At 41.1% G+C, this 24430-nt stretch overlaps 1 protein-coding gene across 1 annotated transcript; it reads left to right on the top strand.

Moving 5' to 3' along the window:
- Positions 1-7248: 7248 nt before the first annotated feature.
- st6gal2a (ST6 beta-galactosamide alpha-2,6-sialyltranferase 2a) lies at positions 7249-23837 on the top strand (the record flags this gene model as incomplete). Its single annotated transcript, XM_010785050.1, has 5 exons — positions 7249-7346; positions 12937-12993; positions 13079-14073; positions 22735-22832; positions 23736-23837. Coding segments are annotated over exons 3-5 (1116 nt in total), but the record flags the coding sequence as incomplete, so codon positions are not given.
- Positions 23838-24430: the final 593 nt, after the last annotated feature.

The raw sequence follows: 24430 nt of genomic DNA, 5'->3' as shown, positions 1-24430 counted from the left end.
TTCACAGTAGGTATGGTGTTCTTTGGATGCAACTCAGCATTCTTTATCCTCCAAACACGTCTACTTGAGTTTTTACCAAAAAGTTCTATTTTGGTTTCATCTGACCATATGACATTCTCCCAATCCTCTTCTGGATCATCTAAATGCTCTCTAGCAAACTTCAGACGGGCCTGGACATGTAGTGGCTTAAGCAGGGGGACAAGTCTGGCACTGCAGGATTTGAGTCCCTGGCGGCGTAGTGTGTTACTGATGGTAGCCTTTGTTACTTTGGTCCCAGCTCTCTGCAGGTCATTGACTAGGTCCCCCCGTGTGGTTCTGGGATTTTTGCTCACCGTTCTTGTGATCATTTTGACCCCACGGGGTGAGATCTTGCGTGGAGCCCCAGATCGAGGGAGATTATCAGTGGTCTTGTATGTCTTCCAGTTTCTAATAATTGCTCCCACAGTTGATTTCTTCACACCAAGCTGCTTACCTATTGCAGATTCAGTCTTCCCAGCCTGGTGCAGATCTACAATTTTGTTTCCGGTGTCCTTTGACAGCTCTTTGGTCTTGGCCATAGTGGAGTTTGGAGTGTGACTGTTTGAGGTTGTGGACAGGTGTCTTTTATACTGATAACGAGTTCAAACAGGTGCCATTAATACAGTTAACAAGTGGAGGACAGAGGAGGCTCTTAAAGAAGAAGTTACAGGTCTGTGAGAGCCAGAAATCTTGTTTGTTTGTCGGTGACCAAATACTTATTTTCCACCATAATTTGCAAATAAATTCTTTAAAAATCAGACAATGTGATTTTCTGGATTTTTTGTTTTCTTTCTCATCTTGTCTCTCATAGTTGAGGTATACCTAGGATGAAAATGACATGCCTCTCTCATCTTTTTAAGTGGGAGAACTTGCACAATTGGTGGCAGACTAAATACTTTTTTGCCCCACTGTATATACCCCGTCGTTTCCTGTCTGCATTATGGATCAGGTGTGAGTTTTCTACAGCAGATTGAGTGTGACAGGTGTGAGAGAGACTTCCTCCCCGCTCCTCTTGGCCCTTTTTGTGTGTAGCCGGTTCTTTTAGAGGAAGATTAATGAGTGTCTAAGCACAACTTTGCAGAAATAGACTTTTTTTGCTCCGCTGATATAATCGGTGCGGCGGTTGAAGGAGGATAGCAGGGGACAGGACAGGACAGACCTAATCTGCCTCAGCGGGCTCAGTCTTTAATGGAGTTAGTACTTTCTTCTCTGACCTTGCTGGACCTGGTATTACAACAGCATGAAGCCATCCCCTCATGATTCTGCGATACCACCCAGAGAGAGACAGGATCAAAGGTCTTGTTTTTCTTTTGATCATTTCAGAAAATCAAGACCATGATCTGATCTTTTTTTTGTGAGTATCACATGGAGGGGAGCTTATAAAACATATACATTGTTGAGTTCTTTGCTGCAGAGACAGTGCAGCTGAGGATAGTGAAACAAGTTTATTGACACGCGTTGCTGGAAATCTGGTGTTGGACAGTTGAAAGGTGAACCAGGGGGATTCTCTTGAAGTGGCCACAAACCTGACATCAGATACATCTAACCAGAGGAATCCTTGCTTCAAGGGACAGACACTTCAAGCTTTTTAACAATGGGTGAAATTCCAATGTGTAATTTAATAGGGATCGGTTATACTGATGAGCCCACGCAGCATTATCAGCAGTTTCACTTTTAGTGTTTTACAACCCATTGTTTGGCTTTTACGGCCCGAAACGCTGCGGCTTTGATTCTCTCTTGCCCCTATCATCATCCTTGTTTCTATCAGGTTGCTTCTTTTCAGTAAAAATGCTGTGTTAAACCCACTGTTTCCTACCTTTTTTAGAGAACAAGTTAGGGAGTGGCTGGTGAACATAGCGTTAAGCAGAATCAGATATTTCCCTCTGGAGTTAGTCAAATCAGAGCCAAAAGAAAGAGGATATTTGACTTTGTTCCTGGTGGACACAAACACAACTTCAAAGGAATGATTATGTTGCATCAGGTCGGCTGGATTTCTATTTCTTTCTTGCTCAGTGCACATTATTGGTTCAGGATTATCAAGAAAGTCCGATATAAATAGTAATAATATAAAAAGCTAAAATGTTGCTGATCATTTTTTGTTAATTTCTTTAGCATTAATGTGTTTATTCTAATGGTAGATAATGCAGACCGATGTGCTTCTTTGTGGCTCAAAGTTCTACTTGACATGCTTTGGCAAACCAATTTACTTGCAGGTTTCTTGCTGTTCTGAGTTTCTGTCCTCATGATTGACTGCACTTATTTTTGGATCACAGCGTAAGCTAAATTAAATGTAATTTGATTTAATACATCATGTTAAAATGCCACAGTTTACCTTTTTCTATAGTCAACAAGCAGAGAGGGCTAACCAAGGTTCATTGTTGAAAGCAGTGCCAGCATACTGGTGAAGGGGAACATTCATGACATTACAAGTCCTGGCAAGTTGATTTGTAGTCAGGCAAAACTATGCAAAACTAGGCATGCCTGGATTTCCTTTCTGTTCCTTTTTAAACATAAGTGTCATGCTCTGTGTCTCCTTTGAGCCTCTTTACTTATGAGTAGAAGGGAAATGTACCTTGTGATTTAGTGTATTTGTAGCTTAGGTTTGTGCTGCACTTCAGGTTTCCAAGGCTGGTCTGAAATCAGTTTATTTGTCGCTCAGGTTTGTACTTCAGGTTTTCAAAGTTGGTCTGTTCTGAGCTGTGCATCTGTATGCGTGTGCGCAGCCATGCGATATCATGCTCTGGTGTTTTTGATTGGCAGGCGGTCGGATGGCTGGAATGAGCTGCATGGCCTGCAATGTGTTCTCAGCTCCACATGCTAGGTGCCAGTGGTGAGGAGCCGCTTAATCTACTGCTTGTAGTCACATTTCCACACAAAGACTGGCAGGCAGAGCCACAGTACAGAAACGACACACATGCGCGTTTCCTCACACGGACAGAGAGGCAGCAGGGAATGCAATATTCATTCTGTTCTTGCGTGGGTAAAGCTAAAGTGAGAGACATTGGAGCAAACACACATAGACGTATACAGTCAGCGGAGCGATATGTGCACTTAACATCTGCATGCATAGCACCACAGTAAATGTAGGTCACATAAAAAGGCATATGTGGGGGAAGGAGAGAAGGTGAGAAGTGGAAGTGAAGGGCGGAGGAAGCCTTTCATTATGTCCTCATGCTAAGGCAGAGGCAGGATGAGGGCTAGCATGATATATAGGAAGAGTTTTACCCCTGAGTTATGAGCTTTTTCCTTTGGAAGTGAAAAGTAATAATTATTCCATCCATCAGGGAAAGCAAATGTTCTATAAACAAACATACAATATATCCTCAGCCTTGTCTGGCTCTCCTCTCCTGAAACTATTGCAAACACAGAAACAAGTGAAACCCAGGGGACGTTGGATATAACAGTTACACCTGATTGTTTTCCACAACAAGACAGTTCTTTAGCTTTGGCAGCGTCCTGTCTTCAGTTGCTCATTTATATAGGCTTAGGTAGCCGTTCAGTCTACAGGCTATTCTTAACAGCTGCACTTTAGGGTTTTAAGATGTGATGAAGTGCAGCGGAGAGCTCGGACGCTGGCAGTATAATTACACAGGGAGAAGTCTGATGTCCTAGTCGGTAATAACCTCATTGCCTCCTGAGGCTAAAGCACGGTGGACCTGTAGCAGGGGGTTCATTAAGTGAGGAGAGAGAGAGCATTTATACTGTGCATACGCTTTTCTCTGTAACTCGATTTTCTCCCTTCAGTTTAGGACTTCAATTGGCTTCTGATGTCCTGGTTTGAATCTGTCTTTACTCGTGTCTGCAGTGTCTAATTGGTTCTTCTCTGATCTGAACCACACATATTTTAATCTTTACATGACAAGAGAAGGGGTGGCCTTACATTGGCTGAGAAGGTTCATATTATCACAGTGCAGTTGTCATAGAATGAGATAGGATAGGATGGGGTAAGGAATAATGTGCATCGAGGCGGTCATTAATGAAAAAAAACAACCAACAGGGTGACCAGGACCCCGACGCTAAGCACACAATTCCGTTTATACACAGCCACAGACTAAATAAACCAAAGACTTGACTTGAACAAATATTTGATTAATTTAAAAATCCTATTTCTTCTGCTAAGATTAAAAAAAGTGTGTTTCACAGCGTACCAACGGCTAGCACTGGGGCAACACATGACTTCAAATGAATCAGCCCTGATCAAGTTTTAAGTAACTCTCCAACTTTCTTCATGATTTTTGGTAAGATCAAGTTGAGATTTTTCTTGCATAACAGCACCTCTATTTGCAACATACACAAAGGCAACTATTAAGATAAGATGCAAGGATAGCAGACATTTAAAAAAAAAACATTACATCGCTGAAGAGACATATGTTTAAGACCCTTTGAATTTGACCTGGGATTTAATTTTAGGATTGACTAGTGCACCAAAATACTTCAGTGTAACCTTATAACATCATGGGGCCCTGTATATCCAATATGTATAGATTTAAATAGTACAAAATGTATACCCGTATAAGTGCTTCTGCATAACTTTAACAATTTCCATTTGTAGAATTAAATGGCAGACAAACCTTTCTTTTATCTGATGCAGCGGAGATGAGTCTGTATGATGGGACTTTGCTCTGTGTAAGCAGAGTGTTGATCACATGGTTAATTTACATTGGTGTGATCTCTGTCTCGTACATAGCAGCTGCAAAGGTGAGATTAAACACTTGTTCGCTGCTTCAGAAGCTTACACCTTTTCATCTGACTTGGGAATTAATTCATATTTGTATTCTGTGCATATAATAGCTCAAAAGACTCCCTGAGTGAGTGAAGTTTAAGTATATATAATTTGTGGAAGTGGAATTTTAAGAAGTCCTTTTTATTAACTGGATTATGTAAACTCTGCAGGATTTGAACAGAATGTATAAACTGTCGTGTCTTCACTTCTTCAACTCCAGAGTCAAAGTTTGGTATACTTGAAACTAACAGTCTCACACTGCCTCCCTAAAAAGAAGCCCAGCTGTTGAGAAATAAACAACTTTGTTATTATTTGTGTCAAATGATCGTGAGGTAGAAGAAATACTGCATGATTGTTGCAAAGTCATCCATCAGGAGTGTGTGTTCTCATTAATTTAATTTCAAATGCAGCACTTTTATGAATAACATCCAGTTGTGTAGAAGAAGTTGAGTCTAGTTGGCCGTTGCCTTTTTTATAATGCATAACTTTAAGCTTTAATTTCATTTAAATGGATAACTAACATAACAAAGTCACCCCCTTTGCTGTTGTTCTGAATGGAAAGATTAGTTATAGAGACAAAAACTGTGTCTTTCAGTCTGTAAATATGTTTCTTTCTGCCGTCAAGTTGGGATTTTTAAAGGGGCCATATTATTCTAATTTTCAGGTTCATATTTTTTTTATTTTGGGCCTCTATTGTGACATGTTTCCATGCTTAAATCTTCAAAATGGTCTTTATTTTTCTCATGCTTCCTGTGCTGCAGTGCCTCTTTTCACCCTCTGTCTGAAACCAGAGCCCAGTCTGCTCTGATTGGTTTGCTGGCCGGCTCTGTTGTGATTGGTCAACCACTTAAAGATGTCCCGCACCTTAGCCTATCACTTACATTTAGTTGGAGCGCTAGCCAGTATAAAACGTGAGTCCTGCATAGTAAAGTCACCATGTCACTGTAGGAAACAAAGGAGTCCAATGGAGGCGTTTCAGGCGGTTGTGTGTCTGTGAACATTGACTCCCTTTTGGAGCCAGCCTCAAGTGGCCATTTGAGGAAATGCTGTTTTTGGCCCTTCAGTATAGGCTTGACGCTTTAGTCAAGTGTTAACCCCAAAAAATATAATTCCTAAATAATTCTGGGCCCCAGTAGTAAAAGTGCACACACAAACACCCAGCACCCATTTCTATTTTGAACTACAGCCCGTTTCTAAAAGTGGCTCCCTCCTGTAATACCTTACTGCGAAAATGTGTTTTTCTCACTTTTCCTACATGGAGCTCAAACTGCATTTGCATTTATTCATGTTCTGCTCACATCGTCCTGGGAGACCTGGTCTGAATATCAGACGAGTTCACAAATGAATTCAGGAATTTAAAACGTCTCTTGACCCCTCGGCTCACGCTGATGTCTGTTTGTCCACAAATTCTTAGCGGACCTCGTGCTGTTGCTTTCTTTTTACCCTCAAAGTGATGAAAAGTGCTTAAATTGCAGCGAGGTGAATGTTATAGTAAAACGGCTTTATTTTCCTAAGATGTAGAACAACTCCACTCTTGTGGGTTCAATATTTGATGAGGTACAAGCCCTTTTTTGTCTGTGTTTTATTTGAGAGAATGTGCACACTTGCATCCCATTGCCATGCAGTGTGCAGAAGAGAAGAGGACAGCCTGTTCTCTAGCAGAGCTGAAAACCTGTCATCTTCCTTGTTAGGCTTGTTTATTTTTGACAAACTTCTGAATGCAGAATGTATAAAAACAAATATATGACATGTATAAATGATACAGCTATTTTTATGCACTTGGACATATAATCAAACACAATGAAACACAAAAGCTTATATTTATTTTGGTCCCCTGGGTGTTTGTATATGAGCACAATTTATATACAGGAAATCTAGGTGTATGCTTATGTGCATTTAGATGGGAGTGGGAGCAGCAGTAAAATACATATTCAGTACACCAGTTCAATAACAATACATATTTAAAAACTGGAAAGCACTTTGGTAAACTGGGGTTGTTTTTAAATATGCTATATAAATAAACTTGACTTGACTTAATACTAGGCCCAGACACGCTAACAGACATGTTATGCACATACTGTTATTAATTTCACAAGGCTCAGGACCCAAACGCACGACACCAGAAACAGGTCAGGATTAACAAGGTATTTAATAAAAGGCAAAAACACAAAACGCTCACTAGGAGGATCAAAACTGAGAAACTATAAGATCCAAAAACTCTAAACAAAACATCTACATGGACGATCAAGAATGAAACAAAAGGAGTCTATAAAAAATGGACGAACTGGCACAGGAAGGCAAGGCAAGGCAAGGCAAGGCAAGGCAAGGCAAGGCAAGGCAAGGCAAGGCAAGGCAAGGCAAGGCAAGGCATAAATGTCTTGACACCACAAATACCCAGCTCCCTCCTTACCCAGAAGGCATACAGTTGGGTGACTCTTCTTAATTAGAACCACCCTCTTTTATTAACAATGTCACGGCTGTCTTTGTGTAAAGTGCAGAGTCGTCCAGTCATCCAGTGGAAAGAATCTCTCCTTCGTGCCAGGTGCTCCGTTCACTGGGGAATTTTTTCAGCTGATCATCTCTCTGTTTGGACGGCTTTCGTTATGTGAGTAAGAGATGCTGCATTACAGTATATAGAATTTTAGGTTTTACACAATTTTGTAATACAACTGAACTACAGAGCTTTATTTATTGTAGGAGCATTGAAACAAACCATTGCTAATTTGAAAGTTAAAGGCTTATTATTCAGCCTACACATATTGTCTATGTGTAAAGCTTTTCTCAATACATGAATGCACTGTATACATAAAAAAGCACCAAATGCTTCATTATTATTAATATTCCTATCTTTCAAATCACTTTTGACATGAACTATGGGTAATGCTGCTCTAAGCAAAGTGTGTAGTGCTCTCCCCAGTCAGACTGTCCGTCTGAGGCCCCTTGCAAACTTGATGATTTGTGGATTAGGACGGCCCATGGCCACTCATTGACTCTCCGGGCACGCGTCCATGTAGTCCACAAGTCTGCAGGCCTGACATTTGGGTTCCGCCTTTGTGGCACCATTTATCTCCTGTTTTTATCCGGCTGTCGGTTGAGAAGAGATCACTGTTAGGTTTGTCATAGAGGTTGACAAAGGCCTGCAGGGCATCATTAATCTCAAGGAACACATCAAACACGTCACTAACAGAGGACGTTATGGAAAGTCGCGCTCCAGAGAAACCTCCCGTTTACCAGCTGAACAAACACTGTATATGCTCTCCAGCCCTGCTCTATGAATGGAAAGTCCGTGCTGGCAGGTTGCTTTTGAATCAGCAGCCACTTTGGTTTTCTTATTGGCAGATGGCCCTTAATAAAAGGTATAGTAGGTCATGGGTGTGGATATTTAAACTGTTGGTTGTGGGCTGGGCTATTTCTTGGCCTGGAGCGGTGACTTCCTGGAGTCCTGTCATCACTGTTAGGTTCCATGGCAACCAGAGCAGACTCAGAGCCAAACCCCCCCCCTTAAACATGGTGGTTACACACTATGGCTTTTGTACATGTATGAGATTTATGTCTTGATAAATGAAACTATTTGAGTTGCTGGAAGGCAGATATATATATTTTTTACCTTTTTACAGAGCTAGCTGTCTCTCCTTGTTCCCAGTCTTTATGCTAAGCTAACCAGCTCCAGGCTCTAACCTCTTAACATTATATGCAACAATGAAGGTGTTATTTTTCTTTGTGATAGAAAAACTGAATTTTATTTTCTCGTACGAATGAAACTAGTCATTTTGAATGTGTTGTTTTGAGCTTTAGAAAAAGGTGATGTTCATTTTTCCCTTTTTATGACATTATTTTCATGCAAGAAATCAATCAATAAGAACAAGTCTAAACCGTTGAACACTTATTGTCATATATTCCAGATAAAATTGAACACTTTTTTTTATTAACTGGTATTATCGTGAACGATTACTTCTTGCAGTTATTTTTCGAAGCAATTACGCAAAATTGAATTCTCATTATCTTGTAACAGCTTTTAAAGTGTTAGGAATTAGCTCCTATTATTGGTCACATTGTTGCAAACTTGATTATCGTCTCAGTTTTTTTAGACAAAGTAATATATTTGAAATGGTAACCTTCGACTCTGACAGTTGTGATAGAAATTAATGCTTTTTATTTAATAGACGAATCACCGGTTTATTGGAAAAAAACCTGCATATTCAGCTCTGACCCTTCATGTTTCCTCGGTTCCCTGCTCATTCGCTCACTTTTCCTACTTTTTCCTCCAGGTCGTAAACCACATAATTATCCTCTTTAGGGCAAACGGCCTGCAATCATTTAGCCAATCTCCTCTTCCCTCTTACAAAAGCTTCCTCTTTCTCCCCCTACATCGTATATCCGCAGTGGATCTCAATTTTGCTCTCTGCATGACCTATACTTTTTATTTGTTCGGGCTCCTTTGTTCTTCCCCGTCTCCTGCTAACTCCCACTAAGACGTTTAGTCGTCCTTTGCTGTCTGGCAGTGGCTCGTTTCCATGTTTCCCGTTTTGTACTGTTTCTTTGTGAAGTCCTCACAAAACTAGCTCTGTCCTCCACCCCCGCCTCTCCATCTGTGACACGCATTTATGTTGTTTCACCGCATTTACTGAAGCACACACCCTGATTGCTGCCAGGTGAGGCTACGCACACACATGCATTCACGAAAAGCTGCCACACACACACACACACACACACACACACACACACACACACACACACACACACACACACACACACACACACACACACACACACACTTCCTCTGTTGGGCATTGGTGCATGTAGATGCCATTTGTTTGTTGATAGCATTGTCATTGGGCAGCTGTGTGTTCTGCAGCTTGTTTTTCTTTGTTATGTTTTTGTAGGTCAGGCCTGCTGTTGTTGTTTCCAGGTGTTAAATGGCATATTTTTCTCTGAGTAGACATGTTGAAACTGCTACACAGGGGATTACTGCCCGACACCTACCCCACCTGCCAATGGCTTCAAGGCCTCAGGCAGAACACATTATCATATTGCTGTGTGTGTTTGTGCAGATGTGTGTTTGTCTGAGAGATTGCATCAGCTCTTATTTTCTTTCTCCCATACTGTCTCCTCTCCCTCTGGCCCAGTTTCTCCCTGCTGTTTCCCCTCTTCTTCACCGGGGTCACTGGATGAGCTTTGGCCTCCCGTGTGGCTGCGGGGCATAAAGTCCTGTATTTCTGTGTATATCAAAGTCCTGTATTCTGTGTATATCGGGGGGGGGCTTCAGGCTCTGCAGGACGTGGCAGCTTCAGAGACGGGAAGCTGTAATTAGGATGAGTGCAGGCTTAACACTCAGGAGCCTTCTTTTTTTTAAACTGCCACTCTCAGGAGAAATGCTCCCACATTAAAAGACCAAAACTCATAATTACGCGTGGCTGAGAGGATTGTAGTTCCTCTGATGTGAGGAGATTTAACGCTTCATTTATTCACCTTCACTGCTGTGTATTTCCCACTGTAAGCCATCAGCGAAGCTCACGCGTTACACCAGAGTATTAGAGTAGGTCGGGCTGAATATGATTGTGGTCTTTTAATGATTGCTTATTCTATTGCTGTACACAGAAACACAAAGGTAATGTGATGATACGCATGTGAAATGTCAATGAGCGGGTTTGTGAAGTAATGTCGTCATCATAGTGCCTGTCAGTGGAGAGAAACAGAGGTTGTTGTTACAAGGTGATAGACAATGGAGCAGATGTTTTTCTTTTATTATTATTATTATTATTATTATCTCCAAAGTATACAAGTACAAGATTTATTTTTTCTGTTTTATGTGACTATAATTTGTGGGGTTTGGACTATTTATTGGACAATTTAAGTTTTTTTTAATGGCGTCACCTTGGCCACTTGGAAATTGTGAAATTCACTGTTTCATTTTAAACTAAGATGAATAAATCAATGATTCAAATTCAAAAGATGCAGATAGTGCAGATCTTAATAAACAATTTTCCTGGAATTGAATGTAACCAACCAAAAATCTATGTAGCTGTAAACATTGTATTGCAGTGGCGGAGAGCAGTGTGTCCAGCTCCATTTGCTGAGCCGCACACACACCGCCCAAAAAGGACCAAACTGAGGCCACTGTTGTTGCTCACTTGGGGACGGTCGACAGTCAGAGGGTATAACACGGGAACTAAAACATGTTTAGAGGAAGTGTGAGTCACTGCGAGCCTGACAGCTCGTAGAGCAAACAGCCCTCAATTATCACACACCATATTAGGCAGATGGGTGAAGCATTATCGGAGATTAGCCCTGGACAAGACATGAGATACGCACACACGCTACCGATCTCATGATCTCCCGGCGGAGATAATTGTTGGTTGCATCCCTCTTCTCCGCTCATGTTGACTTTAGTCATGAAATGTAATACAAGGCTTGTTTAAAGTTCTAGGAAAACGAGCAAAGAAGCATAATTGTACAGTAAAGTCCATCACATGATTACATTGATGAGGATAAAGCTATATCTAGAAACAAAAAACGGTGACAATGAGAGATTTGAATAGTTTCAGTGTTTCTTAGGGTCAAAAACACTAAACTCACAACTTAAAATGAAAGCGTTTAGTTTATTTAATAAAAGAGCACATGTTCAATGTGAAAAGTGACAGTAGTAATAGATTATTTGCAATTTGGTGATATATATATATTTCAAAAAAGAAAAATAATAAAAAAATAATAATTTATTTTTTATTTTTTTAAACACCTTGAATTTCAGGGGGGGCGCGGGGCTCCGTTGGCGGGGCGCAGCGCCCTTCCAAGACAATGGTAGGGGAAACACTGAGTTTACACTGTTCAGAAGTAAACACAAACGTCAATGCACCTATAGCTGAATTCTAGTTTAATATAACGATTTAAAAGGTTTAAAGTGCCTGTAAATACTCAATTGGAGGGGTGTTAAAGTTAAATGTTACAGATGAATCCACTAATTGTTTCAGCACTGAGTTTTTACCCCCTGGGAAAAGTAGAGTTGAACCGTCCTATTAGTCCCAATCAAGAGCTGAGAACCTTTTAGACTGCAGTTCAGACTGAAGTTAGTTTGATAATCACCATTTATGGAAAACTATTCACTTCCCAAGTCTGCGTCACGTTAGAGTTAAAGTTTGTATTGACCTTTACACCTAACGATTTCCTTTGAGGAAACTAGAAATCATTGTTTGTTCATTTCTTTAAACCTTTCATATTCTTTGGAATCTCTGATGTCTGAGGAGACTGATGTCAGCCATGTTTAGTTCTTGTTGTAATTGCTTTGGATTCAATGAGAATTGGATTCCAGCTAATAAATGGATCTTAATGAAATGACTCCTTTTTAGTTGAGTGGAGAACAAGTGCTGCTCTGCAGGAGGTGTTTCCCCGTGGCGTCTCTGTGAGCACTGATTGAGTTTTTCATGCACACAGCCTCATGTTTTCATGTGCTCTCTTGACTGTAGAGTTGCAAAATCCGGAAGTACTTTATTCATTACTGCAAAAATGATATTACTGGGGATAAATAAACAGATATGGATGTGTACTTACTTAGTCCTGCCTTTCTGCTAATATTATCAGTACTGCTTTAATACTTGAAACAGCTTGTTACTGCATTGAGAAGCCTGCGAAATGTTATTGTACCTTTTTAGTAGGGACGATAAAGTTATACTAATTCTGAATAATGATCACGATAGTCGTTAATAATTTAAAAAGCAGCCATATACAGCTTCTGAATTCAGGCTGTTTGCATATCCTCCGTGGATTAAGCGTTTTTATATTTTCACAATTTTTATAACTAGAATTGCTTTCCAATCATTTAAAAAGGGACACGTAAAGCTCAGTCTTACAATCTGAAAGTGCAATCTTTAACAGTTACTCTCTTTCAACTTACTAAAGAACATCCCTGAGTCCAACATCGCATCCTTTCACAATGTGTGTGGAGGCGTTTGGCGCAGTGGATAGAGCCTGTTGGGATCAGGGGGTCACAGGTTCAAACCCCACTGCAGTCGGCATGTCGTTGTGTCCCTGAGACACTTCACCCCAAATTGCTCCTGTGGGGATTGCCCACAGTATTGAGTATGTACGTCGCTTTGGATAAAAGCGTCTAACATGTAATTTCATTTCATTCACATCACCATTAAAGATGATATTGTGCAGCCGTACTTGACTCCACTAACGTGTACCTCTCCTCTCCTCAGATTCTTATTGAATCCTGGATGCCACATGGTCATGAAGTAATAGAAGCAACCGTTGAGGTGAGTGTTTTAACTTCTGCTTTACTCGTGTTGGTTTTCCCTTTCTCCTCTCAGCTGTTTCACCCTGATCTCTCTCCTTCCTCAGGCCCTCCAGCTGACCTGTAGTAGAGTCCTGGCTGTGGGGCTGTGTTGTTGGTGGGCCAGATCTATGTGAGTGAGAGGTGATGAAGTCCAGTATGAGGCAGTGGCGGAGGCTGGTGCTGGTGGGGATGCTGGCCTGGGTGCTCCTCTTCCTCGGCCTCCTCTCCTACTTCCTGGATGCTCGTGTGAATGAGCCGCTGACCTCTGCTGGCTCTTCACTCTCACAGCACCCTGACACGCGTCGCCTGGCCTCCATACAGGCCCCCAATCAACAGCGACCAAACAGACACGAACTGGCTTCCACCTTAACGACGACCTCCCCCCGAGGTGAGCCGGACCCCGACCCCTCTGCCAGATTCCCGACCCCCGACCCCAGCCTGGAAGTGAGCCGCAGCCCCGACAGCGCCCCCTACCAGGACTACCTGGACCCTCGGAGCCTGGCTGCCTGGTCCTCCTTCGGCACAGAAAACGTGGGTTCTCACTCGGACCCTTCAATCCAGAGTCGGGAGAGGATCGCCCACACAGAGTACCAGAACAGGGGCTACCAAGGTGGTGGTGAGGAGGAGGAGGAAGAAGAGATGGATAATGAAGTTGAAGGAAACAGAAGGCTGGGCGGTGACTCCTCAGATCTGGAGGAGTTTTACTTCTCAAAGTCGGTCTCTTTGGTGCAGCGGCTGTGGAGGGGTCGAGCGTCCGCCGGCATGCTGAGCCCGCGGCTGCAGCGCGCCATGAAGGACTACGTCAGCGCCAACAAGCACCACGTGTCCTACACGGGGCGCCGCAGGGCCACCCAGAGCGCCAAAGAGCTGCTGTGCCAGATGAAGGCGCAGGCCCGGCTCCGGACGGTGGACGGGTCGGAGCCGCCCTTCTCCTCCCTCGGCTGGGCGCGCCTCGTGCCCTCACTCCCTCTGGAGAAACTGCACCAGAACGCCTTCAAGACCTGCGCCGTGGTCACCTCCGCCGGGGCCATCCTGCGCTCAGGACTGGGCAGAGAGATCGGTGAGTAGAGAGACAACATTTTTGGATTAAAGGCGACCGAGCTCTACAGGAGTTCATCTGTTTTTGTAAGGCAGGTTTACATTTCTAAATTCAAATCATTCAAAACGGAATATATATATATATATATTGCCCATAGTTGATTGGTATTCAAATCATCCTTACTTTCAAAGGGTCAGGAGGTGTCATTTCTAACTTAACTATGAAGTGTTTTAATCTATTTTAGTAAGTGTTTTTGTAATACTTAGGCTTATTTCGTTAACAGATGAACTTACCACAGAATACAAACTCGTATTTTACATAGAGTATAGGTCAATCACAACCAAGAAACAAGAAAAAGAACTAAAAGAAAACGAAAAAAAAAAACAAAAAAAACATAAAGATTTTGAGTTTTTAAAAGCATCAGCTTTACATTAAAGATGCATTCTAATGTATTTATACAATGTATTATAGCTCTTTCTTCAAAGTCACAGGTTTAACAAGATTACTTTTGTTCCATGTTAAAATGTTCGCTTTGACTCGTCAATAAATCCAGTTTAAATGAACCAGGTAGTCGTTTATAACACTAGTGATTAAGACACTCTTGTATAGAAACACAGACACGACTCTCACCTGCAAAAGTGTGTGTGTGTGTGTGTGTGTGTGTGTGTGTGTGTGTGTGTGTGTGTGTGTGTGTGTGTGTGTGTGGGTGTGTGTGTTTGAACATATCTTGTTACAACATGTCACTTTTTATTTCAAGAAATGTTCCCGTTATTGCTCAACATTATTTCAAACAGGAAACATTTACACTATAATATTTGTTGAATCTTTTTTTTATAAAACAACAAACCAACTTATTCTTTCTAAAGACAAGAGAACTTTATTTATAACAGCGAAAACAAAAATGAATGTTGATCTTGTGGTGCAGTTACAGTACATTTTGTTATGGTGGCGAGGGACATAACTGATGTGATTTCAACTGCAGTTTCATGTCTAAACAGTAACTCTTATCTCTGTTATGTACCTTTGACGCATGTGTGCACATGGCTAAATGTCATCTGATCCTACCTAAGTATCACAGTGTGTGTGTGTGTGTGTGTGTGTGTGGGAGGTGGTCCCCACGTGCCATTGCTTCCTCCTCCTCCCCTGCATGTATCTTCATCTGTGAAGCTGCGAGAGCACAGTTCCCAATTTGAATTCAAACAAATATCCATAATTTGCATTTGCTCCCATTTTCCATGTGGCCTTTGCTGATTAACTCGTCAAGCTGATCAGGCTTGAGCGTGTGCCGAGTAGGGTATATATCGTTGTTTGAATGTGTGTGGTCTTGGTATGGAGACTTTGGCAGCTTTTCGGTAAGTGTGGAGAGTGAGAACTCAATGACAGATGGCTCAGTAGAAAAAAACAGAACCCCCTCTGGTAACCAATCAGGCTGCTTCACATCACATATAGCTTCCGTGCATTTCCTTGAGGATTCAGCTGCTTAAAGCAAGAACAATCTTTAATATTAATAGCTTTATGCATTTTATTTATATATTTACAAGAAATATCTTCATACTGACACCGTTCTGAAGACGCTAGCTGCCCCAGATAAGGTTGTCCCAGAAAGGGAAGCAGAGGAAACAACTCTCAGTGAAAATGAGATGCAGTGAAGAGATGCAGAGCTACATCGACCTCTGACCCCGTGGTCACAGTGGGATTAACTCGTGGTGCTGTGTCAGAGGAAACATCAGCACTGCAGTCTTTCAAAAGTGACGCCTCAACTCGCTGCAAGAAAATAAAAAGTCTTCCTAAAGTCAGATTATGTATAAAGCTGTAGGTGCAAACAGGTTTCCTGCGCAGTTACAGAAATACAGTTTTGCGTTTAAGTAAAACTCCCAGACCGCGTTGTTGCTTTGGATTATTGATGGATATGTTTTCTGTTTTAGTGCTGGAGGATGAAACACATTTGACTGAGTGCTATTTCTTATTTTTAGAAGCAAAGTAAAGAAAGGCAGGCTTCAGTTGTGGGCAACCAGGCCTCGGACTTAAACTCGGCAGGTGTTTGTAGATCTCTGTCGATGCATCATCATCCCCCATGTTTGTTTTTGGCTTCTATCCAATAATGTGACCCGTTTGCACATGCTCATAACCAACACGAGTGAATGTGTCTCTGCAGCAGCACGCATGCCTCGTTTTGAGCGTTCACACCTTGTGAAAAAGCAATTCTAAACATCACATTGGCCATCAAAAAGTCATTATGAGAATATAGGAAAGTCGTCAAACAGCAAATTGTAATTTACGAGTGTTCAGTCTCTGAGGGGGAAACTCATACATCTTGGTGTCAGGGTATTGGATCAGTGTGTCATCATCATGCTACTTAGTTCTTAAGAAAAGAGATTTTTCTTGACAAGGGGACTTAATGACTTGAGGAATGAGATAAATGTTGGAGCTGATTTATTATTGAACAGTGTTGGAAAAAGCTTGACTTTGTTACATTTATTCTCAGGCTCAGCTATCACAGAAAATCAAACTGCATCGGTTCCCACTCTAGCTCCTTACTTCGCTGTCTTTCTCCGAAAAGCTTGGATAGCGTCAACACTTGCAAGATGCAGCTTTTGATTGTGACACATAGCGAAAGAGGACTGTGACCACATAGCTGTTTCCTGTCCCACCTGCAGGTTGGCTTGACTTTTAGATGCTCAGGTTTCTCAGTGGCTGCAGCACATCCTGAGAGAGCTTTCATTCTCATGTGTGTGATGTGTGACTGCCATCATGTGGCGGCCTGAACAGACTGCACCCCCTGTATAATGTGGGAGGGAAATTAAAAGCCATTTTCTGCAGGGGTTTCCAAACTTTTTTCACCGAGGGCCGCATACAGAAAAATATACAAAGGGGTATATTGCCTCATAAGTTCAGTTATAAGTTAGCAAAATCAATCAAATGTAGTTAAATTGTGCTTGTGAGTGTTGGCAGCTCATTCCTTAAAACAGAAGCCTCAGATTGATTATAATAAGGAGAAATAGGAAGGGTGTATTTCAAGCTTGTTATGTAAATAAGTAATTGGGCTTTTTTATTTTTTCAACTAGGATATGTTAGAAAATGTTTCCAACTTGAATTGACTGAATTTAACACATGAATACTACTGTGTAATATATGTTTACATTTATAGTTAAGAAGTACAAAATAAGATAAGCACAAGTTTCATTTGTCGGCCATATTCCATCATTACATTACATGTCACTTGTTAGATGCTTTTATCCAAAGTAACTTACATACTCAATACTGTGGGCAATCCCCACAGGAGCAATTTGGGGTGAAGTGTCTCCAGGGACACAACGACATGCTGACTGCAGTGGGGTTTGAACCTGTGACCCCCTGATCTGAACACCAACGTACAACCCACTGCACCACACGCCACCCATTATACTTTTTGAAATAGCTGAGGGCCGATTCAAAATGGTCCACGGGCCACATTTGGCCCCTGGGCCGTAGTTTGGACACCCCTGATTTACAGCATTATTCAATGAAATGCCCTGTAGCACACATTGTGCTTGTGAAGTGCTTTAGTGTTTACTGTTGTTGACAGCCTCATCCCACTATCTCACATTTTTAATATAGTTTTCTGCAAATGTAAGCTCTTTTTTTTTACTAATTTGCGTTGTTGCATCTGTAGCTGTGATTGATCTCAATGTGTGATGTGGTGCCCCCCTGTGGTGGTATTTTTAGAAAGCACTGTGGTCGAATTGCCTGAACATCTGACCTGATGCTATTTAGATATGAAGGTCTAAAGCAACATTCAACATCAAAATAATTTCCTTTATAAATGCATAATATCTTCGAATGGCATTTAATTTAAACCAAATATATATTTTTTTAAACAGACAATTTTATGTTTTATCACAAAGGTACGGTGTCAAAAAATGAATCTACACCACTACTTATTACTACGTTTGCAATCCTGTTACCTCGTAACCATAACCACGTCTAGACTTAGTCACATAAGTAATGTTAATACATCATGTAACATACTTTTTATTGAATCTAATCCTGAACCATGATATTTTCCCTAACCCAACAAAGTAGTTGTGTTTCCTCAATATTACCATCTATTCCTATTTTCACAACATGCTTAAAACTCCTACCATTTCACAGCATTGAGTCATGCAGTATATATCGCTTTGGAATTTATTGGCAAGCTACCTCTTCTGGGTTTTATTTTTCAGGCTTAGCAGTTGGTATCCAAACTTTAAAACATAAACAGACACCTAGCTTTGAAGCAGCCACACAGGGTCAGTTACAGTGTCAGCTGTACAGAATATTTTAAAATCAACATAACTATTTTTGAGTTTACAAAGCCACACGTCACATTTAACAAGTCTGAAGCAGCCAGAATAGAGTAAGTTGATCTTAAACTGTAAAACTCATTCATCATGAGAACAGAAGAATATAACATGTCAGACATTTAAGACTCGACAAGCGTCACCTGAGGAGCCGTGGGCGTTACTCTCGTAGACACTGATAAATGAACCCTTTAGCTTTTAAATTAATCAAACTTGTCATGACAGAGTATGAGGAATGGTGTTGTAATACTACTTCACTGTATGTGTCACAAGATGTATACTTTATGGCGGTTACTGATGATACAAAGCACCAAACGTACTTTAAAGGGGTACTATTATGCTTTTTTAGGGGGGTTTCACTTCCCTCTAGTGTGTTATATAGGTTTGTGTGCATTTACATGGTCTGCAAAGGCTAACATTCAATTATTTTTAAAAAAAGAAGAGAAGCCCCGGACAATACCAACTAAAATATTTTTCTTTTAAACTGATGATAATACAATTTAAAATAATCATAATTGTTAAAATAAATATATAATGTACATCTACAATATAACAAAAATGCAAATATAAATATTTCAACAACAAAAAAAGAAATTTGTCAAAAAAAAAATAGAAATGATAAACGGATACATAAAACTTTAGATAATAAATTCGCTTTTTATTCACTTTTTTGTTCTTATACACAAAGTTAGCTTTAATCTTTAGATTGTGTGAAACAGTTGTAATGTGAGTCAGTAAACCTTGCCTCAGATGATTTGACAACAAACGACCCCTGCTTAAAGCAAATCCATCGGTGTGACGGGCCGGCCTGTGGGGAGCTGACGTGTTTACAGGATTTTACTGGAGTGTGAGGACAAACTCAATGTCAAGCTAGTGGTCACGGTTCCAGTGTTTTGAAGTTGTTGTTGTTGTTGTTGTTGTGAATGCCAATCAGTGTTGTTCAAGTCGAGTGACCGCGGTGATGAAGTAGCATTAGATCAAAATCTGGCGGATCATCCATTCTGGTGTCGGACCAAGACTGTGGCTCTGATGGATCGATCGACAGACGTCACAAGTTTATAATTATCTCTCCAACCATCCATCACACAGTGTTTTTCATGATGCTGAAGTGTGAAGGACACTACTGTATATGAACACACATGTGGGCAGAATTAGGCCTGATCTTTAATGTTTTTCTTCATATTGGTTAGTGGCTCTTCAGTTACAGGATCCAACCACTAGAGAGCACTTTGGTTACATCTGTGAGCCGGACATAAATCCAGTCAAAGTGGTTGTAATTCACGTCACTGCATGTCGTCAAAGAGGCACCTCAGAGATGTATCTAATCTCAGGACATAAGACTGTTAAACACCTGAACTTTTGAAACAACATCCATAACATTCATCTGACTGCAACTTACAAATGATTTTTCTAATATATCATATTCCAATCACTTGTATATAGACTCTTATTGCACTATTTCTCAATTTTCCTATTTCTCTTTTTGTATTTACTTGCACTATTTTTTTTCTGTTTTTCTGTTTTATTCTGTTGCACTGTTGGAGGAGCCTGTGACATAAGATTGTCATCGTCATAGCTACACTGTAGCTATGTTCGTATGACTAATACAAGCCTTGAACCTAATTGCAAAAAGCATTGATCTGACCACAAAAATCCATGTGTGCACGTGAAAGCATTCATGTGTAAATTACTTTTCATGTTGATGTAGTTTCAGTGTGGCTTAAAACACATTTTCTGTACAAGGCTTCCTACACAGCATCCGAGGAGGAGGAGGAGGAAGAGGAAAAAAGATAAGCGTGTATGGAAAATATTGGTGTTTCACTATTTCTCCTATTCTGATTTCTAAATATAATTCTGAATTCCTAAAATATTACATATATATGTATACAGTTGTGAAGAAAGAAATAAGAATGACATTGTACTGTGATATGCATGCAATGTTGTCCATTGAACCATTTATTTATTTATTCACAAGATTAACTAACAATACCAGTACTGTTCAGTTAAAAGCCTGACTCTTGCCCACACCTTTAACATCATGCATTATATTATTGTTTATCACGTGAACAAAATCCTGTTCATTTTAATATTGTGAATCCCACACAGGACTCTTCTATTTGTGAATAAAGCTACCTCTCCTATTATCTGCATAGCCCTGGACATTACATCTCAGTTTTTGTCATATTACACTCTACTTATACATTTTTTATATTTATATTTGATGTAAATATTTCTTGTAATAGTAGTCATCATTTTTAAAATAGTTTTTGTAATAGTTCTAATTTTGGTCCTTTTCTTACATTTGATCTTTTACTGGGTTTATTTATACACCATATACACCAGAGCAAATGCCTTGTACGTGCAAACCTACATGGTAATAAACCTGATTCTTATTCTGATGAGACATGATGGTTACATGTGAAATGGGACACCCTGATAAGCAATAGCAAACTTGAGAATACCGAGACATTAAACATAAAGTATTTACAATATAAATTATGAATACATCTACAATTGGACAGGGTTCATGTATTATACAGAAACATAACAAGTCAAAATCAAACCCAACACTAACACAAAAAACTTTAGTATTCTCACACTAACGACTACATTCTTAATTGATTTGTACTCTATGATCTAACTGGCCTTAATCTTCTGCCAGCTATTTGTCAAAATGAAATCATATTTATGGTCCAAATGTAACTTACATGTTGACAGTTTGACTTAAAACCATTTATTTACATAACAATCTAGCTATAGATTGTAGACTTGGAGAAGGCGTATGACCGGGTTCCCAGGGAGTCACTGTGGGAGGTGCTGCGGGAGTATGGGGTGAGGGGGTCTCTACTCAGGGCCATCCAATCTCTGTACTCCCAAAGCGAGAGCTGTGTCCGGGTCCTCGGCAGTAAGTCGGACCCATTTCAGGTGAGGGTTGGCCTCCGCCAGGGCTGCGCTTTGTCACCAATCCTGTTTGTAATATACATGGATCGGATTTCGAGGCGTAGTCGTGGGGGAGGGGGTCTGCAGTTCGGTGGACTAAGGATTGCACCACTGCTTTTTGCAGATGATGTGGTTCTAATGGCTTCATCGGTCTGCGACCTTCAGCACTCACTGGATCGGTTCGCAACCGAGTGTGAAGCGGCTGGGATGAGGATCAGCACCTCCAAATCTGAGGCCATGGTTCTCAGCAGGAAACCGATGGACTGTCCACTCCAAGTAGGGAATGAGTCCTTACCCCAAGTGAAGGAGTTCAAGTATCTCGGGGTCTTGTTCTCGAGTGAGGGAACAATAGAGCGTGAGATGGGTCGGAGAATCGGAGCAGCGGGAGCAGTACTGCAGTCGCTTTACCGCACCGTTGTGACGAAAAGGGAGCTGAGCCAGAAGGCAAAGCTCTCTGTCTACCGCGCCATTTTCGTTCCTACCCTCACCTATGGTCATGAAGGATGGGTCATGACCGAAAGAACGAGATCGCGGGTAGAAGCGGCCGAGATGGGTTTTCTCCGCAGGGTGGCTGGTGTCTCCCTTAGGGATAAGGTGAGAAGTTCGGTCATCCGGGAGGGACTCGGAGTTGAACCGCTCCTCCTTCGCGTCGAAAGGAGCCAGTTGAGGTGGTTCGGGCACCTAGTTAGGATGCCACCTGGGCGCCTCCCTACGGAGGTGTTCCAGGCACGTCCAGCTGGAAAGAGACCAAGGGGTAGACCTAGGACCAGGTGGAGGGATTAGATCTCTTCGCTGGCCTGGGAGCGCCTTGGGATCCCCCAGTCAGAGCTGGTTGATGTGGCCAGGGAAAAGAAAGTTTGGTGCTCTCTGCTGGAACTGCTACCTCCGCGATCCGACCACGGATAAGCGGGAGAAGATGGATGGATGGATGGATGTAACTTACATGTTGACAGTTTGACTTAAAACCATTTATTTACATTACAATCTAGCTATTAATACTTAGATGTTGAGTTTGGTCTAAAAATTGAAATGCAAAAAGCGTAGGATCCCTATCTGTATCATTTCCTTTCACAAGTTGTCTTTACAATATAAGACAAAGCAGCAGCAGCGGTGACTACATTAAGACCTTGACAAACTCATGCTGATTCAGAACGACTTTTCAATTCATGTTGAGGTATCTTTGTTCCCACCTTTATTTGTCCTTGTTTGCATTTTGGATTTACTGCAGGTGTGTCAAACCTCAATAAACACCAAACCCATTTGGCAGGATTAGAGCAGTAATGGAAGGGTAAAAGGATAATCTTTGCATCATGATAACATATAAATAGCACCCAGCTTAAGTGTTCATGTGCGTATTTACGAGCTACACGCCAAGGTCAGTCCATCACCTGCTTCATGGTCTGTGGTCTGTCCTGTGTTTCAGATAATCATGACGCAGTGTTACGGTTCAATGCTGCGCCGACAGAGGGATACGAGCGAGACGTGGGGAATAAAACCACCATCCGCATCATCAACTCACAGGTAGGGAGAGAGCCTGGCCTTGTGTGGCACAAATGATGATTTATTAATGGATGAGAGCTGTGTCATTCACTGAAGCACATGTTAAAGATGTGGTAAATGTTTTATGGATTTTTATGCAGCCTTTTTTTATTTATTTATGTCTTTTTGCCATTCGGTCGTTTTGCATTTCTCAAACAACATTTCTGAATATGATTTGAATGCTGCTTTTAATTACACAATTATTACAGTTTTATTTGGATATTTTTATTTGAGGAGAGTTTATATTTGTTTTAAACTTCATGGTTCTTGAAGTACAATTTTTAAAAAAAACAAAAAAAACAAACAAAAAAAAAACAAAACATCAGCATTAAATGAACATACTTCAAATATAAGGTTTCAGCTCATCTCGGAGACATTGTTTTGAGGACCTTAAGTCACGACTCTCCAAAGTAAATGTTCTCGTGCGACAGTCTGTCAGCCTAAAGGTAAACTGGCACTATGTTGTTAAATTAATTCTGTTAAAGCTGCTATAATCCATACTTTTATATTTACTATGGGAGAAATTACTATTTTTCGTTTGAAAGGTGTCCACAGACATTTTTATCACCGTTGGACACTTCCTTGTTTCCCTCTGGAAACAGGAAAACAGCCGACTTGGCAAGCTTGACATTTAAAAAGCCTGGCGACGATGTCTAGACACAATGCATGTTTTTACCGTTTAGTTGTGTACAGATTCAACTAACGTGGAGGTTTAGAGGCTGCTTGTGTTATCTTTTGACAAAGCCAAGCTAGCTCTTTCAACTTGTCACAGGTCATTATGCTAAACTAAGCTAATGCTGTTAACAAGCATATTTCCAATAAATGTTGTTGTTCTTGTTACCTGCGTGTTTTTATTTTTACAACAATGGATATTTCCCTCTACAGATTTTGGCCAATCCCAGGCATCGTTTCAACTCGAGCTCCATTTACAAGAATGTGACTCTGGTAGCCTGGGATCCTGCACCTTACACCGTCAACTTACACCAGGTATGTTTCTTTATCCCAAAGGAGCCTCTTTCAATCGATCAATCAATCAATCAATTTCAATACATTTGAAATATCACACATTTGTCTGAGGGGGCTTTACAAGTGGGTACAGCATTTGATTTAGGTTTTTGTGAATGTTAATGGTCAGCAAAGGCTAAAATCCCAAAGTTCCCCCGCACACTCCCACCCCCCCCAAGACATCTCTAAGCGGTAGACCAATCATAACAGAGCCGGCCAGCTAACCAATCAGAGCAGACTGGGCTCTGGTTTCAGACAGAGGGTGAAAAGAGGTGCTGCAGCACAGGCAGTATGAGAGAAATAAAGAGCTTTTTGAACATTAAAGCATGGAGACATGTCACCGTAGAGGCAATACATACATATTCAGACCTGAAAATGAGCAGAATTAATCTGCCTGTCAACATTAAAGACAGTAGGGCAGATTCAACGGAAGACATGTTAAGGCGACACCAATTATTTTAACAATAGCCGTACAGTACGTGTAGAAAGGACCATGCATAGTGTCTCTCTTCCCCAGAGGGAACTAAGACAGTCATATCATCCCCATGAAACCTTCAGCGGTGCTAATAAAACCT

Source organism: Notothenia coriiceps, unplaced genomic scaffold (genome assembly GCF_000735185.1).
Source record: "Notothenia coriiceps isolate Sejong01 unplaced genomic scaffold, NC01 NC01_scaffold00027009, whole genome shotgun sequence".
Taxonomy (NCBI): Eukaryota; Metazoa; Chordata; class Actinopteri; order Perciformes; family Nototheniidae; genus Notothenia; species Notothenia coriiceps.
This window is presented reverse-complemented; position numbering and strand designations above follow the sequence as displayed.